Source organism: Leptodactylus fuscus, chromosome 7 (assembly GCF_031893055.1).
Source record: "Leptodactylus fuscus isolate aLepFus1 chromosome 7, aLepFus1.hap2, whole genome shotgun sequence".
Taxonomy (NCBI): domain Eukaryota; kingdom Metazoa; phylum Chordata; class Amphibia; order Anura; family Leptodactylidae; genus Leptodactylus; species Leptodactylus fuscus.
In genome coordinates, this window is record NC_134271.1 from 65984588 (window position 1) to 66004836 (window position 20249).

The 20249-nt window shown below is 43.6% G+C and overlaps 1 protein-coding gene across 1 annotated transcript; it reads right to left on the minus strand.

The window, feature by feature from the left end:
- Positions 1 to 852: 852 nt before the first annotated feature.
- On the minus strand, positions 853 to 19750 carry FAAP24 (FA core complex associated protein 24). The gene is made up of 4 exons (XM_075280621.1): positions 19624 to 19750; positions 4361 to 4500; positions 4006 to 4158; positions 853 to 1098 (listed from the first exon to the last, which is right to left on the minus strand). Exons 1-4 carry the CDS (start codon positions 19733 to 19735, stop codon positions 853 to 855), a joined length of 651 nt encoding a protein of 216 aa, XP_075136722.1. The 5' UTR covers positions 19736 to 19750.
- Positions 19751 to 20249: the final 499 nt, after the last annotated feature.

The window sequence follows — 20249 nt, forward strand, 5'->3', positions numbered from 1 at the left end:
AAGATCAACTGAAGTAATGTTTGGTGTTTTTATTGGCATGATTAATAGCTACTCTATTACAACAATAAGGCCATAGGATAACACCACCACTAGGGGGCAGTAGCATGCACTTCAGTACAGAGACCTGTTGGCAGAATTACTTGTCCCTTCTCGGTGTTAGGGTGCATGCACACTGAGTAACGCCGGGCGTGTATGAGAGCCGTACACGCCGGCATTACGGCAGACTGCCGAACACTTCCCATTCACTTCAATGGGAGCGCTCGTAACAGCGGCGTTTACGAGCGCTCCCATTGAAGTGAATGGGAAGTGTTCGGCAGTCTGCCGTAATGCCGGCGTGTACGGCTCTCATACACGCCCGGCGTTACTCAGTGTGCATGCACCCTTAGAAACAAATGCACCACAATACTACATATTAAATAAGTAATTACAATAGACTAAGGGCCAAGATGCAAGTCAGCTACAGCCTGAGGGCAAGTGCAAAAACCACATGATCAATACAGATTAAAGTAGGGCTGAGCAATGTCTGCCTAAAAATAAAGTTTAAATTTTTTTCAAGCTTATAGATGAATCTTTTCATATTTCAGTAAGTTGGCTTGGGGGGGGGGGGGGGCAGGGCACGTGAGAGATATTTCATATAGGTTGATCACAGATTGCTGAGACAGGAAAAATTTGCATGGAAGATATCAGTTAATGTTGGCACTGCTCCAGATGTTTCACAATTCTTATAAAAATAAGAACAACAATTCTTTATAATGGTAAATCAATCTGATTTATGATATTCTCAAGACCGTTAGGCTTCTGATGATGTTTCGATCTAAGTTCTCTATGCAGACAGACAATATCATTGTTGAATCAAGACTGTGTAAAGAAATTATGGATGTTGCTTGCAATTCCTCGTCCCACAACAGCCTCTAAGTCCCTGAGAGAAGTGTTGGAGAGTTGCTGTATGCTTGGAAAGTACTGAAGGAGCTGAAGAGCCTTCACCTGTCCCACACTTGGTATCTTCTGTACAGTCTGCAGAACACTGGCTTCAGAAAGATGACAGCGCTTCTTGCCAATGAAAGGGTTGCTGCTTCCTTCTCTGCTTCGTTCCTGTACCTGTAGAGGATTTTTTTTTTCTTGTTAAAGTCAATTCTGATTTGGCATTTAAAGCATTTTACCTAGTGATGGCAACTCCACCAGAAGTCTGTTCTTAAAGTGGTTTTCCAGGTTAAAAATATTGACGACCTATCCTAAGGGTAAGCCATCAATATCAGATTATTGCTGCTCTGTAGTAACCTAGTCTGGCTACTTCACAGAACACAGTTTGCTTTGGTCATTAGTCCTTTTAGCCAGGAAACCCCTTTAGGCTGAGGACCTATGTTGTGAATTTGCGGCATTTTGCCTGCAACGGAAACACCATGGTAAAAATCACAGTACCTGCAAAAACATCCGCGGCGGTAATGTTGCAACATCAAAAGCTGTTACATTTTTGTAAATCTCAGCAAGTCAATTATATCTACTATATCTGTATAGGTATAAGAGGTAGAATGTCCGCAGAGGAAAACTCTGTGGCCTTTATGTGAAAAGTGCTGCGGGAAAAAAAAAATTCCTATTTCCACAGCAGCTTGCTATGAGGGGCTTTTGGCTAAATCGGTTGTTTACCTTAAAGGTGTGTGTGTCTTGTGAGCCTCACCAATTTATAGAATAAAAAGGTCTGCAAAGCTCCTTTAAGCATCATGTCCTTTCATCTTCCTATCATTGATGTAGCTCTTTGATGACCGAAATACATATAATTATGTTTCAGTTGGAACATAAATATAAGTGGTGCTCTTTAATGGCAGATTTTGCTGTACTGCCTGATCTTCCTGAAATAACAAGGAGCTGCAGTGATCAACTCACTGTGACAAAAAATAGAAGTTGACCACTTAAAAAAATAAATAAATTTTAGTACACTGTCAAATTGATTTCAATGTTTACTAATAAAGCGATCACCACTTTTCTGTAGTTTGTGTTAGATGAAAATCCATGTCAACAGTTTCTTCAACAGCATCAATAATAATAATAAATACTACATTTTATCAATCTGCACCTTCCTAAGTAACAGGACACAAGAAAAGGTTCAGTGTTTTATAATGGAGGAAGCAAAGTAACTGCTCACATGATCCACCTGGAGCCATATTATGGACAGAAGTCAGAAGATACCTGTCATTACAGGAGATATATTATCAACTAACAAAAATAAATGCAGAACTAATGATTAAAGAAATATTACTGAGTTTACATTGTATTAACATTTTACCTAAAGAGGCCACCCCCTTTAACAGATGTGAAAAAGAAACTGGGGAATTGCGATGGGCCAAAAGTAGACAACTTCCTTCCTGGATTTTAGAAACCAGTGATGTTGAAGCCACTGACATCACGAGTATCCGACTGTAACATAGGAGGATAGACTCCTGTTGGAGGGGTGTGTGGCTTTAGCTTATAATGTGCACATATATATATATATATATATATATATATATATATATATATATATATATATATATATATATATATATATATATAACGGAAAAATGGCCTAAGTCCACATTTTGTCATATTTCAAATTATTACCTAGAAAGCTTCTTTGTACCTCGTTCTATGCATTGGGTTTACAAGGTACCTAGGATTAATGACCTAAGTCCATATATTTCAATGCAGAAGAATTTACATTCAATGGAATAATGGCCTAAGTCCAATACAAACTTACTTACTTCACTCTCGTTGGTCATTTTTTCATTGAAATCGTGACTTCCGATCTGTTGTTTATATTAGTGTAAAAACTTTGTCTTATTGTTTAAAAGGCTCTAAATCGACTTTTGCACATATTTAGCGCCGAAAAGGGAGGCAGGTAATTATGATTCTTCATCGTTTAATAATAGTAGTAATTAATAATATTAAATAAATAATATTTATACATGAAGCTGCAATTTTTTTAATAAATAATACAATTTATGATTAGGATTAACGGTGTTCATTAGCTGATTACATTGGATAGATATATTCCACAATAATGCCCGTTTGCTTTAGGCTAAAACTTTAAATTTCGTTTTTCTCACAATATTGATTTTTGGACTTAGGCCATTTTTCCGTTGAGCTCTTTATATATATATATATATATATATATATATATATATATATATATATATATATATATATATATATAGGAATGCTGCGCTATGTGGCATTATACTGTGAAGGGGCATCAACTAGGTATTATACCATTCAGAGGCTGTTAAAGGAGGTATTATTCTTTGTTGGGACATAAATGAGGAATTGTGGTGTGTGTGTGTGTGTGTGTGGACACCAATAGGAAATTGTATCACATGGAAGATGCTACATCCTCATTTGCATATTTATAAATCCCTTTTTTAAAGGAAAAGGTGAATCTACTGGACTATCTAAAGGTATGAAGCTTCTCAACAGAATGTCCTCTACAAAGCACTCTAGCTAGTTTAGTATTGAGTTTAATGGTGACAAACTCCCTTTAAAGAGGACCTTTTATCACCTCCACCAAATCAAGTTCTTAGCATCCGTTAGTAGGCGCCACTCCACTGATTCCAGCACAGTTGGAATTTTCTCTCAAGCTCCCATGGTTTCTGAGCAATAAGTGCAGTTAGTTTTGGTGCCTGATGTGCTATTTAAGGTCTGTAATGTCAGAAGGGCGGTATCAGGCAGAGGACATGATACAGAGGCCTGCTTGCTCCGGCCTGACACCACCTCCCTGACAGAAAAAAGTCTAACTAGCATTTCAGGCATCAAAAATAACAGCACTCGTTATTTGGGAACCGTGGGGGCCAGAGAAAAAATTCCAACTGTGCCAGAATCAGTGGAGCTATGCCTATTAAAAGAGGCTAAGAACTACAATTGGTGGAAAGTACGGTGGTGAAAGTCCCTCTTTAAAGGGAAAACCTGCTTTAGGGTAAGGTCACACAGCTTAATATATATATTTATTATAATTAGTTTTATACGCTATTTACTTACTAAATGAAAGATTAGTTGAGCTGCTTCACTTTGATTCATAACAGGAAGTAATGCCATGCCAAGTTCCAGCACCACAAAGTTCTGCACTGGAGGAAAGTACTGATCACTAAGACGTGTCCTCTCAGCTATAACAACACCTTTTAAGTTGCTGGCCTAAAAAGAAAAAAAAAAAAAATAGGGCATTCAGTCATGTAACTTAACAACATTCTGAGATTCAAATAAATGCTGATTGATCAGTTTTGCCAGTCTATGACATCGATATAAGTAAACTGCATGAGAACAATCCCATAACATGCAGTTTCCTTGTATGCCCCGTGTTATAGAAGTTATATAGTAGGCATTGTAAAAGACTTACCTTTCGAAAGCGGACAAGTCTTCTTTTGAAGGCGTTTCCTGACACCAGGTCACTCTCAGATATATACAGCACACAGGTTCTGTTTGACAGATGGAAGTCTACTAGTCCCAAACCATCTTCAAACACCAGCTTTACTTTACCTATAGAAAATTTATATTTTAGCTGTTATGAGTTGTCACCCAATGTTTTCCATAACAACTCAAGAGTCTGTAAAAATTTGGGTGGCAACTTTACTGCAAAGCAAAGTTGGTTCAGTTCAAGTTGTAACTTCAGAATAATTTTTTTCCCAATATGCTTGTGCTGTAGAAATGGCAGGGCTGAATATGTACGTGTGCACTCAATTTCTAGTTTTCTTTTCCTTTGTGGTCCTAATGTGGCCATATATGTGATGCATCCTTTACATCTCCTGCTCTCTTCCAGAACTATAAGCGTTCGCCATGTGCCCCTATTCAGTCTGGAAACTCAGTGTAAAGCAGCAGATCATGGAAAATTATTTTGAATTGTTTACACATTTTATTATATTCCAAGCACAACTTTTCCACCAGATCTGTCATCTACTCTTATCTGCAACTGAGCAGCAGATGAATTATTACTCAAATGACTGTCTGTAGCCTCATTGCTTCCTCATGGCACCAGTAATACACTAGTAAAAAAAAAAAATAACAAAAGAAATACAGTATTAAGGGAACCTGTGCAATTTAATGCCATGATGTTCTATGCGCCTTGAATACCGCTAGCCATTATCAAAATACCAAAAATAGACAGCAACAAAGAAATGCTGGTAAATACCTTTAGATTTGTCCATTTTCTGCATTTTTTTAAAAATATTTACTGGTAATCATGGAACAAAAATACATGATGCAAGCCATGCACATAATACATCATGGCATCAAAATATGTGGGCATCCTGAGTATTTTTTTTTAAATGTAGATTGTGAGCCCCATATAGGGATCACAATGTACATTTTCTTTTTCCTATCCGTATGTCTTTGTAGAATGGGAGGAAATCCACGCAAACACGAGGAGAACATACAAACTCCTTGCAGATGTTGTTCGTAGTGAATATTTTAAATTTTTGACTCCTATTATCAGGTATGCAATTAAGGTCAGGGAATTTAATATGGCATACTACTGAACAGGAGCTAAAAAGAAGCACTGCAATAAAAGCACAGGGGGAAGATACGTACCAGTAATTTGTATAAAGGGGAATGTATTAAGGTGGTGTTTTGTCCACCATTCTTAATCAAATCACCCTTCTGACACAAGAAGCACCTGAATGATTAAGAGGCTCCAGCGAAGGAGTGCGCCAAAGTTGAAGAATAGATTTGTGGTATAATGCATGCCAGTTTCCTGGGGGTGAGCCATATTAAATTTATTGGCTCCTCAGCCTCCCCATCCACCTTCGCCTTCTGTAAAACGTGCCAAGCAGGGCACAGAACCATCAATGTGGGGCATCTTTGGTGTAAAAAGAAGGGCTGTGTGCCAATAATATGCAACATTTACACCCATCTGCACCAAAAAATAGTTTAGTTGGGTTACTAAATGCCCTACTCAATCTTTTTATACCCGGATTAGTGGTAAATGATGACAAAAGCTGAGAACTGACAAAAACAAAACTATGTGCCAGTAAAATGGCTGCCATTTTGCCTATGTTTATTGCTGAACAGTGCACATAAAACACACAATGGAATTATAATATACAAACCGCTTTTTACATTTTGACACTAACACAGTGTCACTAAAGTGACTTAAGGCTATTCCTGAGGGTCCTCTGGTTTTCATCCAGCAGAGACCCAGTGGCTATGGAACTCACTAAGCTCCTGATTGGCCACTATATTTAAATACCCGAAATTGGCCAAACTATTACGGTGGATATCAGGAAGGGGTTGTCCAGGAAGTACAGATTTCTGCCAGGAGACCAGGGAAGGTGAAAAGCAAACAAACCATACTCACCTGTCCCCAGCACTCCAGTGTCCCCCCGCCACAGTCTGATTCAGACAGAAAGGACTGGCAGGGGAACCATTGCTGGGTGTGCCCTGTGAGACTTTATAAACTCTGGAAGTGGCAATGGCCACACAGACAACAAGGAAAGAAAGAAGAGGCACCAGTAGCTGCAATCATCAGAAAAGGGTAAGAGGTACCAGCAGTTGTGGACCTCCAGCAATACAGATGGTAATGTGTTTTATCCTCGTATTTGATTCTTTAGTTTTATCCACATTTGCACAGGTTCAGACAATATACAGATAATGTACTTGCACCGGACACATGACCTCTGCAATGTTACATCTCATGGATGTAATTTTCACCACCCATTGTTTATCCACAGACATACATGTGCAGGCTGGGACTGTTATCTGCACAACTGGGAGTATGCTAATACTTTCTTAACATCAAAAGATAACAGATCATTCATTAGATGTTCAGACTTTTTCTGTATGTGCCACCCCATTTAAAAAATTGCCATGTACAACTTTTAGTTAGAGAAGTGATGATAATCCTGATGTTGGTACTGTGTTGGGGATAGAGCAGCTAGCACTGTTATAGAGGCATTTAAATGGCACTGTTCGGGTATGTTCACACAGTGGGGAAGATAGTAGTAGCAGTAGCAACGATTAGAGATGAGCGAACACTAAAATGTTCGAGGTTCGAAATTCGATTCGAACAGCCGCTCAATGTTCGTGTGTTCGAACGGGTTTCGAACCCCATTATAGTCTATGGGGAACAGATACTCGTTAAGGGGGAAACCCAAATCCGTGTCTGGAGGGTCACCAAGTCCACTATGACACCCCAGGAAATGATGCCAACACCTCTGGAATGACACTGGGACAGCAGGGGAAGCATGTCTGGGGGCATCTAACACACCAAAGACCCTCTATTACCCCAACATCACAGCCTAACAACTACACACTTTACACACTCAATACCACTTCTCTGACAGTAGGAAAACACCTTGAAACATGTGTATTTGGCACTTGCAGTGAGGAGAGCTTGTCACCAGCAGTGAACTTGGCCCTTGTAGTAAGTTGAGGTTGGCACCAACATTTGTTTTGAAAATCAGGGTGGATTGAGCCTCTAACCAGCAGAGTTTGGGCAAATTCATGGTGGAGGGAGCCTCTAAACACCCCAGTTTGGGCAAATTCATGGTGGAGGGAGCCTCTAAAAACCCCAGTTTGGACCAATTCATGGTGGAGGGAGCCTCTAACCAGCCCAGTTTGGGCAAATTCATGGTGGAGGGAGCCTCTAAAAAACCCAGTTTGGACCAATTCATGGTGGAGGGAGCCTCTAACCAGCCCAGTTTGGGCAAATTCATGGTGGAGGGAGCCTCTAAACAGCCCAGTTTGGGCAAATTCATGGTGGAGGGAGCCTCTAAACAGCCCAGTTTGGACCAATTCATGGTGGAGGGAGCCTCTAAAAAACCCAGTTTGGACCAATTCATGGTGGAGGGAGCCTCTAAACAGCCCAGTTTGGGCAAATTCATGGTGGAGGGAGCCTCTAACCAGCCCAGTTTGGACCAATTAATGGTGGAGGGAGCCTCTAAACAGCCAAGTTTTGGGAAATTCATGGTGGAGGGAGCCTCTAACCAGCCCAGTTTGGACCAATTCATGGTGGAGGGAGCCTCTAACCAGCCCAGTTTGGGCAAATTCATGGTGGAGGGAGCCTCTAAACAGCCCAGTTTGGACCAATTAATGGTGGAGGGAGCCTCTAACCAGCCCAGTTTGGACCAATTCATGGTGGAGGGAGCCTCTAACCAGCCCAGTTTGGGCAAATTCATGGTGGAGGGAGCCTCTAAACAGCCCAGTTTGGGCAAATTCATGGTGGAGGGAGCCTCTAAAAAACCCAGTTTGGACCAATTCATGGTGGAGGGAGCCTCTAAACAGCCCAGTTTGGGCAAATTCATGGTGGAGGGAGCCTCTAACCAGCCCAGTTTGGACCAATTAATGGTGGAGGGAGCCTCTAAACAGCCAAGTTTTGGGAAATTCATGGTGGAGGGAGCCTCTAACCAGCCCAGTTTGGACCAATTCATGGTGGAGGGAGCCTCTAACCAGCCCAGTTTGGGCAAATTCATGGTGGAGGGAGCCTCTAAAACCCAGTTTGGACCAATTCATGGTGGAGGGAGCCTCTAACCAGCCCAGTTTGGGCAAATTCATGGTGGAGGGAGCCTCTAAACAGCCCAGTTTGGGCAAATTCATGGTGGAGGGAGCCTCTAAACAGCCCAGTTTGGACCAATTCATGGTGGAGGGAGCCTCTAAACAGCCCAGTTTGGACCAATTAATGGTGGAGGGAGCCTCTAAACAGCCAAGTTTTGGGAAATTCATGGTGGAGGGAGCCTCTAAACAGCCCAGTTTGGGCAAATTCATGGTGGAGGGAGCCTCTAAACAGCCCAGTTTTGGGAAATTCATGGTGGAGGGAGCCTCTAACCAGCCCAGTTTGGACCAATTCATGGTGGAGGGAGCCTCTAAAAAACCCAGTTTGGACCAATTCATGGTGGAGGGAGCCTCTAAACAGCCCAGTTTGGGCAAATTCATGGTGGAGGGAGCCTCTAACCAGCCCAGTTTGGACCAATTAATGGTGGAGGGAGCCTCTAAACAGCCAAGTTTTGGGAAATTCATGGTGGAGGGAGCCCCTAAAAACCCCAGTTTGGACCAATTCATGGTGGAGGGAGCCTCTAAACAGCCCAGTTTGGGCAAATTCATGGTGGAGGGAGCCTCTAAAAACCCCCAGTTTGGACCAATTCATGGTGGAGGGAGCCTCTAAAAACCCCAGTTTGGACCAATTCATGGTGGAGGGAGCCTCTAAAAACCCCAGTTTGGACCAATTCATGGTGGAGGGAGCCGCTAAACAGCCCAGTTTGGACCAATTCATGGTGGAGGGAGCCTCTAACCAGCAGAGTTGGTGGAAATCAGGGTGGAGGGAGCCTCTAACCAGCAGAGTTGGGGGAAATCAGGGTGGAGGGAGCCTAGTATTAGCAGAATTGTGCAACGCTTATGGTGGATGAGTATGAGGATGCGGAGGAATTGGAGAGGTTGAGTACAGACATGGAGTTTCATGTTGGGGTGCTTTACACAGGTGGGCACAAAAATGACGGCTCTACCCAGTGGTGGTTCATTTTTATCAAAGTGAGCCGGTCGGCACTCTCAGCTGACAGACGGGTGCGCTTGTCAGTGATGATGCCACCGGCTGCACTGAACACCCTCTCAGATAGGACGCTGGCGGCAGGACAGGACAGCACCTCCAAGGCATATAGGGCAAGTTCAAGCCACAGGTCCAACTTCGACACCCAATACGTGTAGGGCGCAGAGGGGTCGGAGAGGACAGGGCTGTGGTCGGAAAGGTATTCCCGCAACATGCGCCTATACTTCTCACGCCTGGTGACACTAGGACCCTCCGTGGCGGCACTTTGGCGAGGGGGTGCCATCAAGGTGTCCCAGACCTTAGACAGTGTGCCCCTCGTTTGTGTGGACCGGTGAGAACTTGGTTGCCTACTGGAGGAACTGCCCTCCCTGCCGCCAACGTCACATGCTGGAAACATCTCCATCATATTCTGCACCAATTGCCTGTGGCAAGCATTGATGCGATTGGCCCTCCCCTCTACCGGAATAAAAGACGAGATGTTGTTTTTATACCGGGGGTCAAGGATAGCAAAGATCCAGTACTGGTTGTCCTCCATGATTTTGACAATACGCTTGTCGGTTGTAAAGCACCCCAACATGAACTCAGCCATGTCTGCCACAGTGTTAGTTGGCATGACTCCTCTGGCCCCACCGGAAAGTTCAATCTCCATTTCCTCCTCATCCTCCATGTCTACCCATCCGCGCTGCAACAATGGGACGATTCGAAGTTGCCCGGAAGCCTCCTGTATCACCATCACATCATCGGACAACTCTTCTTCTTCCTCCTCCTCCTCCTCCATTAAACGCAGTGAAGCGGACAGATGTGTGGACCTACTCTCCAGCTGTGACGGATCGGATGCTATCCCTAACTCCTCTGTGTGATCTGAGTTATCCCTGATGTCAATCAGGGATTCTCTCAGAACACACAAGAGCGGGATTGTAAGGCTCACCATCGCATCCTCAGAGCTCACCCTCCTTGTGGACTCCTCAAAGACCCGTAGGATGTCACAAAGGTCTCTCATCCATGGCCACTCATGGATGTGAAACTGAGGCAGCTGACTTTGTGGCACCCTAGGGTTTTGTAGCTGGTATTCCATCAAAGGTCTCTGCTGCTCAACCACTCTATTCAACATCTGAAACGTTGAGTTCCAGCGTGTGGGGACGTCGCACAAAAGCCGGTGTTGTGGCACATGCAGGCGTTGCTGGAGAGATTTTAAGCTAGCAGCGGCTACTGTCGACTTGCGAAAGTGGGCGCACATGCGCCGCACTTTCACCAGTAGCTCTGGAACATTGGGGTAGCTCTTTAGGAAACGTTGCACCACTAGGTTGAAGACGTGGGCCAGGCATGGAACATGTTGGAGTCCGGCAAGCTCCAGAGCTGCTACCAGGTTCCGGCCGTTATCACAAACGACCATGCCTGGGCCCAGGTGCAGCGGCTCAAACCATATTGCCGTCTCATCGAGGAGGGCATCCCTCACCTCGGAGGCAGTGTGCTGTCTGTCCCCCAAGCTGATCAGCTTCAGCACAGCCTGCTGACGTCTACCAACGCCAGTGCTGCAACGTTTCCAACTCGTAGCTGGGGTCAATCTAACAGCGGAGGAGGAGGCGGTGGCGGAGGAGGAGGCGGTAGAGGAGGAGGAGGAGGGGGGTGTTCTTCTCGTGTCCCTGCCAGGAATGTTAGGCGGGGAGACGAGGTACACCGGGCCAGTTTGGGAAGCAGTCCCAGCCTCAACTACATTCACCCAGTGTGCCGTCAGTGAAATGTAGCGTCCCTGTCTGCATGCACTTGTCCACGCGTCGGTGGTCAAGTGGACCTTTGTGCAAAGTGCGGAACTAAGGGCCCGCCTGATGTTGAGTGACACGTGCTGGTGCAAGGCGGGGACGGCACACCGGGAGAAGTAGTGACGGCTAGGGACGGCATAGCGAGGTGCCGCAGTTGCCATCAGGTCCAGGAAGGCGGGAGTTTCAACAAGCCGGAACGCCAACATCTCCTGGGCCAGCAGTTTAGCAATGTTGGCGTTCAAGGCTTGCGCGTGTGGGTGGTTAGCAGTGTATTTCTGCCGCCGCTCCAATGTCTGAGAGATGGTGGGTTGTTGTAAAGAAGCGCCTGATGGTGCCTTTGATGGTGCAGGAGAAGGAGATAAGACAGGAACAGGGGAGGATGAGGGAGAAGTCAACAAAGTGGCGGAGGCAGATGAAGTGGTGTCCTGGCTCGTCCTCTGGAGTGCATCGCCAGCACAGTCAGCAGTGGCAGTGGCAGAGGCAGTGGCAGAGGCAGTGGCAGTGGCGTGAACGGCAGGCGGCCTTTGTCCTGCCGTTGCTGCCTGCCACTGATTCCAGTGCTTGGATTCCAAATGACGGCGCATTGAAGTGGTGGACAGGTTGCTCTTCTCAGAGCCCCTAATCAATTTCGAGAGGCAAATTGTGCAGACAACACTATATCTGTCCTCGGCGCATTCCTTGAAAAAACTCCACACCTTCGAGAAACGTGCCCTCGAGGTGGGAGTTTTTCGGGGCTGGGTACGAACTGGAACATCTTGGGAGATTCCGGGTGTGGCCTGGCTTCGCCTAAGCTGCTGACCTCTGCCTCTAGCTACCCTTTTTGGTGCTGCACCTGCCTCAACATCCACACTACTTTCCCCGCTTGACATCCCCCCTGTCCAGGTCGGGTCAGTGTCCTCATCATCCACCACTTCCTCTTCCAACTCCTGTCTCATCTCCTCCTCCCGCACAATGCGCCGGTCAACTGGATGCCCTGACGGCAACTGCGTCACATCATCGTCGATGAGGGTGGGTTGCTGGTCATCCACCACCAAATCGAACGGAGATGGAGGAGACTCTAGTGTTTGAGCATCTGGACACAGATGCTCCTCTGTTAGGTTCGTGGAATCGTGACGTGGAGAGGCAGGTTGAGGGACAATGAAAGGAGCGGAGAACAGCTCTGGGGAGCAGGGACAGTTTGGGTTATTGTTCTGTAAAGCTTCGGAATTTTGGGAGGAAGGAAGACAAGACTGTTGGGTAATAGGAGGAGAGGAGGCAGAGTCTGACTGGCTGCTGGACAATGTGCTGTAAGCGTTCTCTGACAGCCATTGCAAGACCTGTTCCTGGTTCTCGGGCCTACTAAGGTTTGTACCCTGCAGTTTAGTTAATGTGGCAAGCAACCCTGGCACTGTGGAGTGGCGCAATGCTTGCTGCCCCACAGGAGTAGGCACGGGACGCCCTGTGGCTTCACTGCTACCTTGCTCCCCAGAACCATTCCCCCGACCTCGCCCACGGCCTCGTCCACGTCCCTTTCCGGGAGCCTTGCGCATTTTGAATTCCTAGTTAGAAATTGGCACTGTATACCAGTAGTAAAAATTGTGGGTGCACATAACCCCAATATATTCTTTGAATTCCCAGTCAGACAATGGCACTATATACCAGTAGCAAGAAATGAGGGTATTTATAACCCCAATATATTCTTTGAATTCCCAGTCAGACAATGGCACTGTATACCAGTAGTAAAAATTGTGGGTGCACGTAACCCCAATATATTCTTTGAATTCCCAGTCAGACAATGGCACTATATACCAGTAGCAAGAAATGAGGGTATTTATAACCCCAATATATTCTTTGAATTCCCAGTCAGACAATGGCACTGTATACCAGTAGTAAAAATTGTGGGTGCACGTAACCCCAATATATTCTTTGAATTCCCAGTCAGACAATGGCACTATATACCAGTAGCAAGAAATGAGGGTATTTATAACCCCAATATATTCTTTGAATTCCCAGTCAGACAATGGCACTGTATACCAGTAGTAAAAATTGTGGGTGCACGTAACCCCAATATATTCTTTGAATTCCCAGTCAGACAATGGCACTATATACCAGTAGCAAGAAATGAGGGTATTTATAACCCCAATATATTCTTTGAATTCCCAGTCAGACAATGGCACTGTATACCAGTAGTAAAAATTGTGGGTGCACGTAACCCCAATATATTCTTTGAATTACCAGTCAGAAACTGGCACTATATGGCAGTAGCAAGAAATGAGGGTATTTATAACCCCAATATATTCTTTGAATTCCCAGTCAGACAATGGCACTGTATACCAGTAGTAAAAATTGTGGGTGCACGTAACCCCAATATATTCTTTGAATTCCCAGTCAGACAATGGCACTATATACCAGTAGCAAGAAATGAGGGTATTTGTATTCCCAATATATTCTTTGAATTCCCAGTCAGACAATGGCACTGTATACCAGTAGTAAAAATTGTGGGTGCACGTAACCCCAATATATTCTTTGAATTCCCAGTCAGACAATGGCACTATATACCAGTTGCAAGAAATGAGGGTATTTATAACCCCAATATATTCTTTGAATTCCCAGTCAGACAATGGCACTGTATACCAGTAGTAAAAATTGTGGGTGCACGTAACCCCAATATATTCTTTGAATTACCAGTCAGAAACTAGCACTATATGGCAGTAGCAAGAAATGAGGGTATTTATAACCCCAATATATTCTTTGAATTCCCAGTCAGACAATGGCACTGTATACCAGTAGTAAAAATTGTGGGTGCACGTAACCCCAATATATTCTTTGAATTCCCAGTCAGACAATGGCACTATATACCAGTAGCAAGAAATGAGGGTATTTGTATTCCCAATATATTCTTTGAATTCCCAGTCAGACAATGGCACTGTATACCAGTAGTAAAAATTGTGGGTGCACGTAACCCCAATATATTCTTTGAATTACCAGTCAGAAACTGGCACTATATGGCAGTAGCAAGAAATGAGGGTATTTATAACCCCAATATATTCTTTGAATTCCCAGTCAGACAATGGCACTGTATACCAGTAGTAAAAATTGTGGGTGCACGTAACCTCAATATATTCTTTGAATTACCAGTCAGAAACTGGCACTATATGGCAGTAGCAAGAAATGAGGGTATTTATAACCCCAATATATTCTTTGAATTCCCAGTCAGACAATGGCACTGTATACCAGTAGTAAAAATTGTGGGTGCACGTAACCCCAATATATTCTTTGAATTCCCAGTCAGACAATGGCACTATATACCAGTAGCAAGAAATGAGGGTATTTATAACCTCTAATCACACAAGGGTACTCCATTTTAGACACAAAAATAATAAAACCTAACTTTTATTGGCTATAGTTAAAAATCTACACCCAGTGATCATTCCAAAATAAATAAAGTGAATAAAGTGACTAAAAACAAATGACTGATACTATTTTATGGTTGGTACAATCACCATGTATTGCTAGGTGGTATCATCCGTATCTTTCTGTGTCACTCCCTTCCAATATATTGTTTGTTAGGGGAGTTTTAATGAACGGCATAACAACAGATGGTTTCCCAGCAAAACTCTTATCTAGCAACTAAATAATGATTCTTATTGTAAATAGGCAGGTATATATGTATATACAATTGTGTATAGTGAGTAGTGGAGACTAGGGTTAGATAATAAGTCAGGTCACCCTATAGCTAATCTTATGACTCCCCCAAGTAACCACACTATATACTCAGCTGTATAGTAATTTCTATACTCTGGTGCCCTGCCTATTACTGCAGCGATAACTTAACATAATAGTTGACTTCCTCTACGCGTTTCGCCGCTATGGCTCATCAGGAGGATGATTATTGCTAGAGAAACGATGTATTGCGGTGAAAACCGCACTTCCTGGGGCCTCAGTGGTAGACCCCAGTACTTGTGTAGGTATGACACTGAGCGTTGTAGGGACGGGCTTTAAATAGTGTTGAGGCCGTCCCAGCTCCACCCATTCGACACGCCCATACAGCTATTCCACCAGTCCACAGTGTAATGTGGACTGGCCTCTTGGAGGCGGGGCCACGTCGTACATGGGCCAATACAGTATAGCAAAAGCGCATCTGCGCTATGTTAAGAGAGATGCTGGCTACATTCCTGATGGACGGACGGAACCAAAGCACAAAAGACAAAAGATGAAAACCGTGGGACAAGTGGTAAGTATCTAAGGTAGGTCATGTCAATATACTAGTTTTAATTTTAACCGTTGGTGGATCGTGCAATACTATGAACGACTCATTGGATTGGAGCATTAATACAATACAGCCAAAAAACTCCTCGCCTCCGTGTAGCCTCTGGGGTAGTAGAGATGGATACATCTATTATCAATGCTACTCTGAGTATCAAAACTAATTTCCTTATTGTTACAGATCTCTTATCCAGCATCAGGATAAACCTAAGCTCGGCTAAATAGCCCTCATATTCATACTGTCATAATCTGTATACACCGGACAGTTCGGTATCATGCCCCGATATAGCATACTGTATCGATTACATGCTCCACTTCATCCAATTAACCCTATCTGGGCTGAGCTATTTTTTACACCCATTTCTATGTATCATTATTCCCTGAACAGAAACAGATACAGGGTTTTTCCTGCAGGCACGTCTAGATTCATTAAGTCTGGAATATGAAACCGCACCGTGGAAATAGTTACCAACGCACGCGTGCAGTATCAAGGTTTCCAACTTATTTACAATGCGTTACTGAGAAAAGAAGTTGATGCGTATATTACAGTATTGCAACAAAATAAAATTGAATAAACAGTTAAAATGTGTTGCTTATTTCATCAATCCATTCCAACGGTATTTATACATGCCACTAAATATCCCTCTACATCACTACATTGGAAAGCCTCCATAGGAAAAAAAAAAAAAAAAAAAAAAAAAAACGAAGGGGGGGGGGGGGGATTTAGATTCAGAGGAAAAAGAGGGGGTGGGACCAACTAGACCACTATGCATCTACAGGAAAGGTAAAAATGATATAGAGTCATTCAGACCCAGTGGTTTCACAGATTTACACCTAAAAATCCACTGGGCCTCTTTCTGCAAAATAAGTTTATTCCAGTCCCCTCTCCTCACAGACTTGGGCACCTTTTCTATCCCTTGGAATTTTAGTGCAAAGGGATCACCATTATGGCAGGCCCACATATGGTTTGCGACAGGGGTCTCTCTCCTATTAACTACATCACCTACGTGCTCTAAAATACGCCTGCGGAATTCACGCTTCGTCTTACCGACGTAATTGATATTGCATGAGCACGTGGTGATGTAGACCACTCCCTCAGATCGACAATTTATGAAATCTCTAGTTTTAAAGTCCCTCCGCGCCCTGATCTCCGGGCCTTTTTTGATATAACCGCACGCTCGGCAGCTACCGCATTTAAATGTGCCTTGAAAATTCGATTTGTCCAACCATGATTTTTCAGAGGGTAGTGGTTGGAGATGACTGTGCGTCACCATGTCGCCCAGATTTTGTCCCCTCTTATATGTGATGGAAGGTTTATCTGGGATGATGTCTCGGACCTCAGGGTCCTGTTTTAGAATGTCCCAGAACATATCAAAAATCTCTGAGACCTCCCTCGTGTGCTTGTCAAAAGTACCAATCATTCTGATGGTTCTCTGTTCCTCCACCCTAGGTTTAGGTATTAGTAATGTTTCCCTCGGTGTATTCCCAGCTAAGCTCCGTGCTTTCTCCAATAGGGGTGTGGGGTACCCTCTTGTCCTAAACCGTTCCAATAAATTTAGGCTCTCTCTCTCATAGGAGATTTCCGAGGAGCAGTTCCTCCTAACGCGCAGGAACTGCCCCTTCGGAATCCCACGTTTCAATGGAAAAGGGTGGTGACTATTCCAATGTAGTAGCAAATTAGTCGCTGTTTCTTTTCGAAATAAAGTTGTACTGAGTGTTCCGTCCTCCAACAGGGAGATCTTAACATCTAGAAAGGGAATTTGGTTCTTATGAACGTATGAAGTAAACCGCAGATTAAGAGTGTTTTCGTTTAGAAGTGCAACAAACTGATGAAATTTCTCTACTGGGCTCGACCAGATTATTACTACATCATCAATATAACGTAGCCATGACACAATGTGTCTTGTCCAAATTTCATTCCTGTCATTGAATACGTGGAACTCCTCCCACCATCCTAAAAATAGATTAGCGTAGGATGGCGCGGCGGGGCACCCCATCGCGGTGCCCCGCCGCTGATGGTACACATTCCCATTAATGGTATTTATAACCCCAATATATTCTTTGAATTCCCAGTCAGACAATGGCACTGTATACCAGTAGTAAAAATTGTGGGTGCACGTAACCCCAATATATTCTTTGAATTACCAGTCAGAAACTGGCACTATATGGCAGTAGCAAGAAATGAGGGTATTTGTATTCCCAATATATTCTTTGAATTCCCAGTCAGACAATGGCACTGTATACCAGTAGTAAAAATTGTGGGTGCACGTAACCCCAATATATTCTTTGAATTACCAGTCAGAAACTGGCACTATATGGCAGTAGCAAGAAATGAGGGTATTTATAACCCCAATATATTCTTTGAATTCCCAGTCAGACAATGGCACTGTATACCAGTAGTAAAAATTGTGGGTGCACGTAACCCCAATATATTCTTTGAATTACCAGTCAGAAACTGGCACTATATGGCAGTAGCAAGAAATGAGGGTATTTGTATTCCCAATATATTCTTTGAATTCCCAGTCAGACAATGGCACTGTATACCAGTAGTAAAAATTGTGGGTGCACGTAACCCCAATATATTCTTTGAATTACCAGTCAGAAACTGGCACTATATGGCAGTAGCAAGAAATGAGGGTATTTATAACCCCAATATATTCTTTGAATTCCCAGTCAGACAATGGCACTGTATACCAGTAGTAAAAATTGTGGGTGCACGTAACCCCAATATATTCTTTGAATTACCAGTCAGAAACTGGCACTATATGGCAGTAGCAAGAAATGAGGGTATTTGTATTCCCAATATATTCTTTGAATTCCCAGTCAGACAATGGCACTGTATACCAGTAGTAAAAATTGTGGGTGCACGTAACCCCAATATATTCTTTGAATTACCAGTCAGAAACTGGCACTATATGGCAGTAGCAAGAAATGAGGGTATTTGTATTCCCAATATATTCTTTGAATTCCCAGTCAGACAATGGCACTGTATACCAGTAGTAAAAATTGTGGGTGCACGTAACCCCAATATATTCTTTGAATTCCCAGTCAGACAATGGCACTATATACCAGTAGCAAGAAATGAGGGTATTTATAACCCCAATATATTCTTTGAATTACCAGTCAGAAACTGGCACTATATGGCAGTAGCAAAAATAGTGGGTGTATATAGCCCCAATTCTATTGCTAGGGGACTTGCAGGGTATTTCTGGGGTGAAGGTGGGGGGGCACACCGTTGGAACGGGTATCGGGGGTATATATCGGGTATACGGGAATACACTGACAGTGTATTCCATTCAGGATCCTGGGAAAGCTGGGTTGCGGCGATTGAGCCCGTCAGTGCCACGTTACACTGACAAGCTTCTCCCTGGAATTTAGCTCTTACAAGAGCTGTTGTGATTGTCTTCTCCTTCCTATCCTAGCCTGTCCCTGCCTACCCAGAATCTAAGCCCTAGCTAGCTGGACGGAAACCTCCGTCCTCGGTGAATTGCAAGCTCAGAATGACGCGAACCTGGGCGGCGCTGTTCTTTTAAATTAGAGGTCACATGTTTTCGGCAGCCAATGGGTTTTGCCTACTTTTTTCAACGTCACCGGTGTCGTAGTTCCTGTCCCACCTACCCTGCGCTGTTATTGGAGCAAAAAAGGCGCCAGGGAAGGTGGGAGGGGAATCGAGTAATGGCGCACTTTACCACGCGGTGTTCGATTCGATTCGAACATGCCGAACAGCCTAATATCCGATCGAACATGAGTTCGATAGAACACTGTTCGCTCATCTCTAGCAACGATCCTTTTCCGGAAATGGGGAAGCAGATTGTCACTGAATAATCAGAAAATGTCCCTGGGTCGGTCACATGACCGCCCCATGAATATGGGTAAATATAATTTTTTTTAAATTATGTTATTAAGTGGGGGGGGGGGGAGGTGTTTAAATTAGTGTAGAGATTTCAAATTATCCTGGACAACCCCTTTAAATACAGCACAAGGTTTTAGGAAATAGAACCCTTTGGTCTAGACAAAAAAAAAAAAAAAAAAAAAGATAAAAAATCTGAAGTAGTTTTTTCTGCATGGCCAAACTCTGTGTGAACATTGCATATATGGGATATGTCATATGATCTTCTCTCATACCTTGTAATAACTGTGCTAGTTCAGATCCTCTCCATTTTTCACTTCCAATTATGTGCCCATATGGAACGGCAGAGGCTCCAGCCCTGACTGGAGTGCTCTGGGTAGCTGACATCGAAACGGCTACTCTGTAATACTATGTGAAAACATCCTGTAAGGAATAAAAATATATTAAAATACAAACACGCCATCTCACAGAGTTTATACCTCCAAACTTTCTGGATGGTCAAAGAGTTGTTTTTCTATCTATATATATGAATGGGCTTTTATTGACATATTAGAGCAAATAATATCGGAGTATAAACATATTTAGTTTTAAATTAAAACATATTATATAAGATGGGGGTTTAATATACACTTATGGACCAGACAATTTCTGGAACTGTATAGTTATGCTTATTAATGCACATCTATTTCCAATATGAGACTGAGGAAAAGGGACAGAAAGGCTGGAGGGGGGACTGATCCGCCAATAGAGGGACATTTGGCTGCCGATGCAGATAACATTATTAGATGTTACAATATAGTCTGCAGCCTAGAAGTAATACTGTATATGTGGCCACATATACAGTATACAGGGCCCCATAACACAGTGCATATAACATTAGATGTAATAGTCTGCAGCCTAG

Coding starts and splice junctions, on each gene's coding strand:
- FAAP24 (XM_075280621.1), bottom strand. CDS start 19,735: ATGTCAGCTACCCAGAGCACTCCAGTCAGGGCTGGAGCCTCTGCCGTT. Junction 4,159..4,360: donor GACTTGTCCGCTTTCGAAAG/GTAAGTCTTTTA, acceptor TTTTCTTTTTAG/GCCAGCAACTTAAAAGGTGT. Junction 1,099..4,005: donor CTCAACTAATCTTTCATTTA/GTAAGTAAATAG, acceptor AATCCTCTACAG/GTACAGGAACGAAGCAGAGA.